This window comes from Herpailurus yagouaroundi, unplaced genomic scaffold (genome assembly GCF_014898765.1).
Source record: "Herpailurus yagouaroundi ecotype Mexico unplaced genomic scaffold, PumYag 188, whole genome shotgun sequence".
Taxonomy (NCBI): Eukaryota; Metazoa; Chordata; class Mammalia; order Carnivora; family Felidae; genus Herpailurus; species Herpailurus yagouaroundi.
This window is the reverse complement of record NW_024412419.1, coordinates 22419415-22431654: the sequence shown is the minus strand read 5'-3', so window position 1 is coordinate 22431654 and position 12240 is coordinate 22419415. Positions and strand designations below refer to the sequence as shown.

General features: G+C 38.9%; 1 protein-coding gene across 3 annotated transcripts in view; it reads right to left on the bottom strand.

Annotated features, from left to right (window-relative positions):
- ZNF512 (zinc finger protein 512) overlaps nucleotides 1-12240 on the bottom strand; it is a 33757-nt gene that overhangs the window by 2596 nt on the left and 18921 nt on the right. For 2 of the 3 annotated variants that reach the window (XM_040496353.1, XM_040496354.1), the window contains exons 11-13: nucleotides 5700-5801; nucleotides 4707-4769; nucleotides 3447-3545 (exon numbers count right to left, since the gene is read on the bottom strand). In XM_040496353.1, coding sequence (XP_040352287.1) covers nucleotides 3447-3545; nucleotides 4707-4769; nucleotides 5700-5801 — 264 coding nt within the window. The remainder of the gene's footprint in view (nucleotides 1-3446; nucleotides 3546-4706; nucleotides 4770-5699; nucleotides 5802-12240) is intronic. The other variant, XM_040496355.1, reaches the window with a different exon arrangement.

Sequence of the window (12240 nt, the reverse complement as noted above, 5' to 3'; positions counted from 1 at the left end):
AGAAAGAAAGAAAGAAAGAAAGAAAGAAAGAAAGAAAGAAAGAAAGACTTCAATCTAAATCAAGTGATCTGATCAGTCTTCTAGGTCTAACAACCAGTTAATAGGAAATACTCTGCTAGAGGACCACCACCACAGGAATGTAATCAACAAAATCCAAAATGTGCATATATGACCTTGTTTCTTCAACAAATAAATTTGGGGTGGGGGGAGAGGAAAGGGAAACTTCTAGACCTGCATTGTCCAATGAGATAGTCGCTAGCCACGTGTGGCTAATGAGCTCTTGAAAAATGACTAATCCAAAATGAGATGCGCTTTCTAAATTTTTTTTTAATGTTTTTATTTTTATTTTTGAGACAGAGAGAGACAGAGCATGAGTGGGGAAGGGGCAGAGAGAGAGGGAGACACAGAATCGGAAGCAGGCTCCAGGCTCTGAGCTGTCAGCACAGAGCCCGACGCGGGGCTCGAACCCACAGACTATGAGATCGTGACCCGAGCTGAAGTCGGATGCTCAACCGACTGAGCCACTCAGGCGTCCTGTTACGCTTTCAATATATAACAAATAGACATGAAATTTCAAAGATTTAGTATGAAAAAATATAAAGTATCTCAATAATTTTTTACTGAGTACATGTTCAAAAGATAGTATACTGGATTAAATAAAATATATTATCAACATTAATATCACCTGTTTTTCTTTATACTTTTGAAATGTGGTTACTAGAAAATTTTAAATTACATACATGACTCACATTACATTTCTATTGGATAGCACTCTAGATTAAAACATACAGTATATGGACTTTATTTTTTTTTTTTTCTCCTGATTTGAACAAGCCAACTCTGAAAAAAAATTATGAGGCAATCAGGGAAATTTAAATAATTTAAATAATAACTAGGTATATAATGATATGCAAGAATCATTGTTAATTTTTTTTAGGTGTAATGATGGTTGCGGTCATATACTTTTAAAAGTCCCTATATTTTAGACACAGTGAAAGAAGCAGTGACAGTGACAGGGTATGTGAAATTTGTTCAAAATAAGCCTTTAAGGAGCACCTGGGTGGCACAGTCAGTTAAGTGCCTGACTATTGATTTTGGCTCAGGTCATGATCTCAAGGATGGTGGGATCAAGAGTCAGGCTCTGCTTTAACAGCTTGGAGCCTGCTTGGGTTTCTCTCTCCCTCTTGCTCTCCCTGCCCCTCCCCCGCTTGTGTGCACATGCACACTCTCTCTCAAAATAAATAAACTTAAAAAAAAAAATAAGCCTTTAAGGAACAAGAGAAGTAGGTGTGGTTATAAATGAAAACAAGATTGGCCATAAACTTGTTGGCCAATCTGTCAAAGCTATTCATATCTGTTAATGCTATTCATTACACTATTTTGTCCGTTTTCGTGTATTTGAAAATTCCTGTTTAAAAAAAAAAAAAAGTAGTGTAAGAACATGCGAGGCAGAAAGGGAGGAACAGAATAAAAATGTTTTACCACCACATATAATTCATAAACACAGGCACAAATCATTGAACAAATGCCTGGGGAACAAGTCCCAAACTAAGTGAAATTTGTTGGTTCCAACTTTTTAAGAGGAAACTGGAGAAAACTGGTTAACTACATAAAGGCCAGATTTTGTCAGGAGGTAATTTTTTTTTTTAATGTTTATTTATTTATTTTTGAGACAGAGGGAGAGCACGTACACAAGCGGGGAAGAGGCAGAGAGAGAGAGGAGGACACAGAATCCGAAACAGGCTTCAGGCTCTGAGCTGTCAGTGTAGAACCTGACACGGGTCTCAAACTAAGGAACCATGAGATCATGACCTGAGCCAAAATCAACAATCAGGCACTTAACCAACTGAGCTACCCAGGGACCTCGAGATAATTATCTTTTAAGTACTTCCTGAAGCATAAAAAGGTACACTATTATTATAAAAAAAGATAGGACTGCATTCCAGAAGAAATCTCAGACATGGAAAGGGCCTCCCAAAGCTTAAACTGGTAAAACAACAAGAACCACATTTGATAACACTAACTACAGCCCACATTGTTAAAAACTATTAAATGTGAGGGCAGAGAACAGCTGAAGGTGTTTGCTATTTTTCCTTATCAGGCAACAATAGTTTCTGCAGTCAGATATTCCAAGAGAATGCACTCTACTCCTTTAGCTTTTGCAATACGGGTATTTAATTATACAGGAAACAATTTCTCTACTCACCTATATTACTAAAAACTTGCCCTAAGAGAAAAAAAAGATTCAGCTTTCTGAACTTTAAAGCATTTTTAAAAATTTTTCTTTCAAATGTTTATTTTTGAGAGAGAGAGAGACAGATAGAAAGAGAGAGAGAGAGCGTGAGCAGGGGAGGGGCAGAGAGAGAGGGAGACACAGAATCTGAAGCAGGTTCCAAGCTCTAAGCTGTCAGCACAGAGCCCGACGTGGGGCCCAAACTCACAGACTGCGAGATCATGACCTAAGCCGAAGTCGGACACTCAACCAACTGAACCACCCAGGCACCCCTGAACTTTAGAACACTTTTACACAGAATTTATTTTTTAATTGTCAAAATGTACAAACCTTCAGAAAAGTTATAATAGTTCAATGAACCCTAGATTTACCATCGTTAACCTCTCTTTCCTTTCTTCCTTCTTCCATTTGCAATTTATTTTCAGGTGTATTTCATCCCTAAAAATTTCAGCATATATCTACCTAAGAACAAGGGCATTCCCCTGCAAAACAATACAATGATCACATTTGGGAACATTAACATTGACTCATTACGATTATTTAATAGAGTCGTATTCCAATGACTCCAGCTGTCTCATTAATGTCTTTCATAGTTGTTTCTTTGCGGTATTTTTTTTTTTTTTTTTACGTTTATTTATTTTTGAGACAGAGAGAGACAGAGCATGAACGGGGGAGGGTCAGAGAGAGAGGGAGACACAGAATCTGAAACAGGCTCCAGGCTCTGAGCTGTCAGCACAGAGCCCGATGAGGGCCTCCAACTCACGGACCATGAAATCATGACCTGAGCCGAAGTCGGTCGCCCAACCGACTGAGCCACCCAGGCGCCCCTCTTTGCGGTATTTTAAACAACCTTAAAAACAGGTTGCTCCACAACATTAATTAGAATACTAGAAAACGGAAGTATGGAGAACGCTAGGAAACAAGAATTGCAAAGGTGTAAACTCAGCCTACTGCCCACATGCCTGATTTAACTGAATTTAAAAGAAGAGCTCAAGGATGCTCAGACTTATACTGACTACAAATGCTTTCATAGAAAATATAATTATGCATCTAATTTTACAAAGTATTTTAACTCCAATGTCTCCAGTAACCACTTTCAAGCTACTTTCCTTGGCAGTCCTAGCCCAACACAACACACAAATTCCACCTTCTTGGGGCACATGTATGGGTTCCAGGGATTACAAAAACATGATGGGAAAAGCAGGGACCTCACCTCGGCATGGACAGAGTTGATGTGATACTTGACACCACTCTCTGACACAAATTCTTTTTGACACAGAAGACACTTGTATTTTCCAGCCACAAAGTTTCCCTGTTTTCAAGAGAGAAAGAAAACGGAATTACTGGTAAATTCAGGAACACGTACCTGGGCCATGTGTGGGGATTGTTAGAGATGAAAAGAGGGGATTTTACTTCAGCAAAGGTAAGAAGGAAGAAAATCCAATACAGCAATATACTTGGGAAAACCAGATTTAGGCAGACTATTACCACTAGAAATCTATCCTAGTATAGTTCTATACATAATACCCCCACCCCCTCAACACAACCTAAAGTATTCCTACTTTTATTATGTAACAAATCACCCTTTTCTATCTTCCCTAGTTTCTGTCACTTCACTTCCAGATTCTCTTGGTTCCTCTTCCCACATGATGAAACTCCTGAAGTTCACCAGAGGCACCAATGTATAATTCTTCCCACTATAATCCACTGCTCCAAAGAGTGCCTTGCAAATCCAGAATTAGAGGTGTATTGTCCATAATGCCTAGTTTAAGGACTCAGAAACTAAGATCATGATGACAAACTCCTAAGCACTTGTGGCCAGATCTGGGTTGGATGCCTACACTCCCTTGCTGCTTTGAACTGAGATTTCTCTCCCCTCCTGAAGCTCTGAGTGTCCATGGTGCTAATTTTGTGTGAGGAGATATTTCTGAATGGAATTAAAAAGTGGCAGCAGTCCTCATGTCTGTGAGTCAGAGGGCACCTGGGTCAACACAGAAAAGATGCAGTGAGGTGAATATCTGTTTGCCTGACACCCAGGGCTAGCGTCTACCTCCCATCCCCAGAGGCTATATAATTCAGGTGGGATTAGAGGATCTTCATCATCCAGATAAGCACATGTAAACTGATTCTAGAAATTTTAAGGCCCAATAAACAGGGCAGGTCCAGGGCAGGACAGGCTCAGGTAGAAAAAGTTACCTCCCTGATATAGACTCAAAACTAATAATAATACTTTTCCTCCAACCTTTTTAATTGATAAGACTTAAGGCTATGTTGGCTTCTTCTATATCTTGGACATATCAGGACATCCCATCCAATACCAGATCAAGAATCTTTAGGACATAAAAAACTAAACAAGCCTCTGAACTTAACAGTAAACAGGGTGACTAGCTGTTCGCCTAAACTGAATTCTCTTCCATGTCAGACTTTTGTTTGAGAGATCACATTAAGATAAAGCATTCAGAAAGTTACAAACCAAGGTACAAGAGCCCAGGTGAGCCTTAAGGCCTGATACACTACTGTAGACAGCCTCACAACCCTGAAAGAGAGAAGAAGAAATAATGTGAAGATTATACCAAACCTCATCCTTCTCTTAGCAATCTGGCCGTTCACACTGACCAACCCTACATTTAGAGGAAGAAGCCCAATAAATTGTACTGCAAACCAAACAGAAAAAAATTCACACACAAGCCACAAAAGGAAAAAGGAAAACCATGAAAAGGTATTTTTTTTAAAAAAGAAGGGCTTAAGATATTCCCTTCCCTGATACTTTTTCTCTGACTTTTAGAGAAACAGAAAATTGCATGGTTGGATTTTTTTTTTCTTTTTTAATCTGCCTTCTTCAGTATAAATATGTCTCCTGTTTCTGGTAGATATCCTCCTTCCCAAAGTACTGCATATACAGCTGTGGTGGATTAAAGAAATAATGGAAATTCTCTGCCACTCTTCCCTGTAAGAAGAGGAGTCTATTCACCCTCCCTTTGAATCTGGGTTAACTCTGTGATTCCTTTGACCAATAGAATGCCATGGAAATATTGCTGAACAAATTCTGAAGCTAGGCCTGAGAGATCTACAGCTTTCATCTGCATGTTCTTGGAACACTCTAAGAAGTCAGTTACCATGGACCCTGCTGGTAACCCACTACAACCTCATGGACAGAGAGGCCACGTGGAGAGCGAAGCTCCCAGCTCAATTAGCTGCACAGAAGCTATCTTGGACGTTCAGGTCCCATCTGAGCTTGCAGCTGAATACAACCCATGAGTGATCCCAGCTGACGCCATGTTTAGCGGGAGAAGGCTCTCTGAGCCCTGACAGAATTACTGACTCACAGAATTCTGAACAAATAAAATAACTAATGTTTTAAGCCACTAAGGTTCAGATAACTTTGTCATGAAGGAATCAGTAACTGAGACAGAAGTTTGATAAACTTGATAAACATTTACTGAAAAAATGAATGAGAAAGAACCACCTGGTTAGGGCACTGAATGCGATGATATTTCTTGATATCTGACTTCCATTTGTGTAGTACTTCCTGGCTGAAGGTAGGAAGCCCAGGGCGAGTATATTTTAACTACAAGACAAGAAATATTTTATTGGAGGAATCCAACTTCCAACCAAAATACCCCAAAAGGTTCATACCCAACTCTTTAGGTTATGTAATTCTGGAGTCTGACAAACATATTTTCATGTGCCAAAAATATTGTAGTATGTAAGACCCTTTAAATACAAATTTATCTGAAACTGGTAAGTATAACTGTCTGTTTTTTAATCTTAGAATAGTTTTGATTTTTAACAGAGGGCAGGAGAAGAGACTTTCAGATATAGCACTTCATCTACAGTTTTAAAAAGCTAGTGACAGAGCATTTACACAGTTAAAATACTCATTACGAAAAAGACAAAGATACAAATATGTACTGTAAAATATAGGTATACTCATAAATATGGTACATATATACACATATATATACAACATATGCAACAGAAATATATGTAGATGGGGGAAAAGCTAGAAGGCTATACATCAAAATGTTAACAGTAGTCCTCTCTGGGTGGTAGAATTTTGAGTAGCTTTAATGATTTTTCCCTGCTTATCTGCATTTCTCCTTTTTCTTCAAAGGTGTCATGTTAATTTTTGGTATTTAAAAAATTCAGGGGCACCTGGGTGGCTCAGTCAATTGAGCATCCGACTTCGGCTCAGGTCGTGATCTCGTGGTTTGTTGAGTTCGAGCCCCGTATCAGGCTCTGTGCTGACAGCTCATCAGAGCCTGGAGCCTGCTTTGTATTCTGTCTCCCTTCTGTCTCCCTCTGCCCCTCCCCTGCTCATGTTCTGTCTCTCTCTATTTTCTCTCTCAAAAATAAACATTTAAAAAAAACTCAAACAAAGAAATTAAGGTTCAACCTAAAACAAAGATGTGAGAGAACTTGGGGATGGAACACATGATTTGTACTTATACTGCGCAAGCAAAATTATTCCTCACACTTGCCTTCACATGCTTGACCCAAGTTAGTCTCTCTCTCTCTTTTCTTTAGATTTATTTATTTATTTATTTATTTATTTATTTAGAGCCCGACGTGGGGCTCGAACTCACAATCCCAAGATCAAGAGTTACATGCTCCACCAATTGAGCCAGCCAGGTGCCCCTAAGTTAGTCTCTTCTTACAACTACTATAGTTTCCAGAAAAGAGACAGCAAGTACCTGCAGAGACAGTTCTTACAAAGTCCACCACAAGTAATAGCTGTATTTCCAGTGAGTAAACAATCCTCCTGCTTGGAAAATGGAAGTATCTGAAAAGAAGCTGATGCTCTTTCTGAGACAGAAAAACAGAACCAAAACCCAGAGGTAAGGGGAAATAAGGAAGGCAGCCTCAAGGAACTCTGCTAAATCTATAAGAGGAATCAGAGCACAGAGCTGGCTTTATTTATAAGCACCCCTCTCTTCTGCAGCTAGGGTATACAGGTCCATCTAAAATCCTTTTACAGTGATAAGAGAATATTTGCATACACTATCATATTCATATAATAAACTATCATGTTTACGCAGCTGTAAAAAAAAGAAATGAGGATAATCTCTAAGAACACATACGGAGTGATTTCCAGGATACACTTTTAAGTGAAATAAAGCAAATTACAAAAGAGTATCTATGTGAGAAAGAAAAAGATGTACAAAAATATGCATGTATCTGGTCATCTAGCCCATAAAAATACAGGAAGGACAAAGCAGAAACTGAGTGTGGTGGTCTCTGCAGGGAGCAGGGTGGGGACAGGATGGAAACAAAAGGGTATTCAGAATGGGAAAGCTGGGAAGAGGGCAGTGACCCTTCTATAAGATGACCTTTTGTATGGGGTCTGACTTTTAGAACTATGGTAATGTTTCACATACCCCCCAAGAGAAATGACTAGTTTCAATTAAACAGGATGTAGGGGAACTCAAAATGTAAAGAAAAGTAACACATGAACCTAAGGATTACAAATGAGAAGCATAAGGAAGGGAGCGAGGGAGAAAGCCAATCTAAATAACCGTAAAATAATACTTTGAGGGACGCCTGGGAAGCTCAGTCAGTGGAGCATCTGACTTTGGCTCAGGTCGTGATCTCACAGTTCACATTAGTGTGGAGCCTGCTTGGAATTCTCTTTCTCCCTCTCTCTCTGCCCCTCCCTCTCTCTCTCTCTCTCTCTCTCTCTCTCTCTCTCTCTCCCTCTCTCAAAATAAATAGGTAAGTTAAAAAAAAAATAAAACAGTACTTTGACTATATACTGTAAGGCTGAAGATGTAAAGAACGATATACAAATATTCTTCTACAGCTAATAAACCTGTTTTTACAGGGGTATGGCTTAATAATTGTAAAACTACTTTATGTTATACTAGGACTAAGCAAATAAATAAATATATTACAAACAGTGAGAGCTAGGTTTTCTTACTGTTAGAGAAAGGAGTTACAAATAAGCACAAAGGAAGGCAAGAATGAAACTTGTGGTGTTGGACTGGAAGTGAAGGTATCATGGCTTTAAATATGTATACAGACAGACATAAAAATGAACACAGAGTGTGTGTTTTCATCTACGAGTAGACATACATATATATCCTAGTTCTAGCCACCAAGAGGGCCCAGAAGCAATGACACCCCAGCAGGAATGAGTACACCCACCCAGCATTCAAATCTTGTTTTTTAGGTATATTCTCCAATAAAAGAAACCAGCATTCTTTAGAGAAATGGTTGATTCCAGGGCGGGGGAAGGGAATACACAAGATGACTCTACAGCACCTTATGTTGTCAAAGAGTACTCAAAAAAATGATAGAAGCATGTCAAAAAGGCACAGGTGCCCACTGCAAAGAGCTCTTGATGGCCAAATCTGGAACAATTTGAGCCAAAAAATGAATAATAATAATAGCACTGGATTATACACCTACAATAAAATATCCATGAGTCCATACTGATATAAATAGATTAAGAGAAAAAAAAGACGTATTTTCTCACAGAATTTCAATTAATAATTTATGGAAGCAGTAATGGAAACACAAACCATCATTAGGCAAACAACCATAAGAATAACTGTTGCAGGAAAGAATCACTGACGGATGCTACAGCAAGCGGGCAGAGGTATGATAAGACACAGGGTAGTTGCACAGCGTCACTATCCCCACAAAATGTTCACTAATTACAGAGAGGAAAACTGTAATTTTGCCTTGGAGAAAACTGGACAATACACCCTAATCAAGTGATCAAAGTGATCACTGGTAAAAAAGACACATCAACATCATATACCTCCTAATACGGTACATTGAGAAAGGCAAACACTGCTTCAGTGGTAATCTTGACAAAAACATATAACTTTCAATCTAATCTTGAGCAAGCACTAGACAAATCCATATTAGGGATATTCTACAAAACAACGAGCCTGTTCTCTTCAAAAGTGTCAAGAGCACAAAAGATCAATAAAGCCAGAAGGATGATAACAGATGGGAGGAGACTAAGGAGACACAGTAAAGAGAATTAAATGTGAGATCTTGATGGGATCCTATGTTATTGGTTATGTAAGATGTTGGCATTAGGGGAAGCCAGGTAAAGAGCATATGGGAACTCTGTACTAATTTTGCAAAGACTCGGTAAGTCTAAAATTATTTCCAAATAAAAAGATTTTTGAAAAAGGAATATAGGGGCGTCTCGGTGGCTCAGTCAGTTAAGCTTCTGACTCTTGATTTCAGCTCAGGTCATGGTCTCACGGTTTGTGAGTTCGAGCCCTGTGTTGGATTCTGTCTCTCCCTCTCTCTGCCCTTGCCCTGCTTATGTGCTCTCTCTCTCAAAATAAATGGAAACATTTAAAAGAAAGGAATATATATTTGTGAAACAAGAAAAAATATTTATTGGTCTCTGCCCTCAGTTCCTGCTAATACTCAGTCTCTGAACCTGGTTCCTGATAGAGAGTTCCTAAAACACCTACTAATTTTCTGAGTAATACCAGTATTTGGACAGAGTTCATAAATCCCTTGGAATTTCCTGGGTGATAGGAGTATCTTTTGTTTTGATGAGGTAATACTCTGTGGGCTCCTCGGTGGGCTAGCCACTGGCAAAACCAAGCCTTGATTAGAAGCTTTGAACTTTCAGACACATTCCCCATTCTCTAGAGAGGGAAAGGGGCTAGGGATAGTTAATCAATCATGCCTATGTGATGAAGCCTCTATAAAAATCCCAAAATGGTGGGGTTCAGAGAGTATATATATGCGCCAAGAGGGTGATACACCTCCAACTCCACAGGGATAGGAGCTCCTATGCTGGGGACTCTTCTAGACCTCACTCTGTATTTCTTCATCTGGTTGTTCATCTGCAGATTTTATTATATCCTTTATAACAAACCAGTAAACACGTTGCCCTGAGTTCTGTGAGCCATGCTAGCAAATTACTGAAACCAAGGAGGGGAGCATGGGAACCCCAATTTTTAGCCCAGTCAGTCAGAAGTACTGATGACAACCTGGGACTTGTGACTGGCACCTGAAATTGGAACAGTCCTGTGAGACAGAGCCCTTAACTTGTGGACCTGACACTAACTCCAGGTAGATAGTGTCAGGACTGAATTAAATTGTAGGACACGCAGGTGGTGTTAGAAAATTAGTCTGTGTGGGAAAAAACCACACATCTGGTGTCAGAAGTGTTAAGTGTGTAGTAGTATGTGAGTAAAAGAAAACAAAAGAGTTTTTCCTAGAACATATTGCTTGTATTTGCATTAAAAAACACTGGAAGGACACACAAGAAACCAGTAAGAATGGTTACCATGGATACAGGCTAGAACAAGGATGGGGTGAGACTGAGATATCTCAATGTTTATTATCATTTTGACTTCTGAACAAGAATATATTATCTATTCCAATTAAATTTTTAGTTTAAAACAAAACAAAATAATAATGCCTTTAACCTACACAATGTCAAACTATAAAACTGATGATTTTAGGAGAGTATCTGCTAGATAAGACTAGCAAACCTTATCAATCAGTTAACAAATATTTATGTCTAATTCCCTACCACCGATCAACACAGTGAAAGCAAACGGACTACAATATCGTAAGATACATACCACTGTACAAAATTCACATTTAAACTGAATTTAGATAACCACGTACTTTAGCCTGTGTGGCAGGAAAAAAGTAGCAATGAGTCTGAAACAGAAAAGGATGCTCTGATACTCAAGAAGAGGATCCAACTCCTTGGACACCAGTAGGACTGATTTTTAGACCAAATAAAAGGTATCCACTTCCACGAATTGACATTTTCTTATAATATATGACATTCCCCTCATGACTCAAAGCCCTAAGCCAAATCTAAACTATCTTTCTTGATACCATGGAGAGTAATAGGTCCTTAGCTCTAACCTTAATCTTTACTCGTATATCCTCCCAAGCCCTTCCCATGACTACCCCATAGTCATATACTCCTTATCTCCTCTTGGCCAAATATGTTCCTTTGGTCTATGATCTATTTTAAACCAAAGGCTTCTAAGCTAGATTCTGTAACCCTGAGAAGTACACTTGGGGCCATGGAAGGAATGATAAAAGTATCAAGGAGAAGGCCAAGTAGGCAAAGTTTTGGGCTCACTAACCCTAGTTACATAGAGAAACTCCATTTTTAATTTTTTTTTAATATTTATTTTTGAGAGAGAGAGAGAGAGAGAGACAGAGCATGAGCAGGGGAGAGGCAGAGAGAGAATGAGACACAGAATCCAAAGCAGCTCCAAGCTCTGAGCTATCAGCAGATAGCCCAACATGGGACTCAAACTCACAAACTGCAAGATCATGACCTTGGCTGAAGTTGGACACTTACCCAGCTGAGCCACCTAGGCACCCCAGTGACTCTATTTTAAGTTATTCTACATATTGGTGTTTTATATAATTTTCATTTGGAAAAAAAGAGTGGGTGAGGAGAGGAGTTCTGTTGCTAGAAAAACAAACTGAAATCATTTATCTAAACTAAATATAAACTACTACATACAAATTAACAAAGTGGAAACAGAGACTAACAAAAGACTAACAAAAAACTAATAAAGTGGAAACAAAGACTAACAAAAAAGACTAATCTGGGAATTCGGATTCCCTCCAGAAGCAGTTCAAAATTAAGAGGGTTCCTTAAGGAACTTCTGAAACAGACTGTCTCTCTAGGACCCATATGAATCCAAACACTGAAGCTGGATCAGACATACTCCATCTCTAAGGATTAAGAAGCAACATACTGATGAAGAAATTGTAGTTTATATACACAATGGAGTACTATGTGGCAATGAGAAAGAATGAAATATGGCCCTTTGTAGCAAGGTGGACGGAACTGGAGAGTGTGATGCTAAGTGAAATAAGCCATGCAGAGAAAGACAGATACCATATGTTTTCACTCTTATGTGGATCCTGAGAAACTTAACAGGAACCCATGGGGAGGGGAAGGAAAAAAAAAAAAAAAAAAGAGAGGTTAGAGTGGGAGAGAGCCAAAGCATAAGAGACTCTTAAAAAATGAGAACAAACTGAGGGCT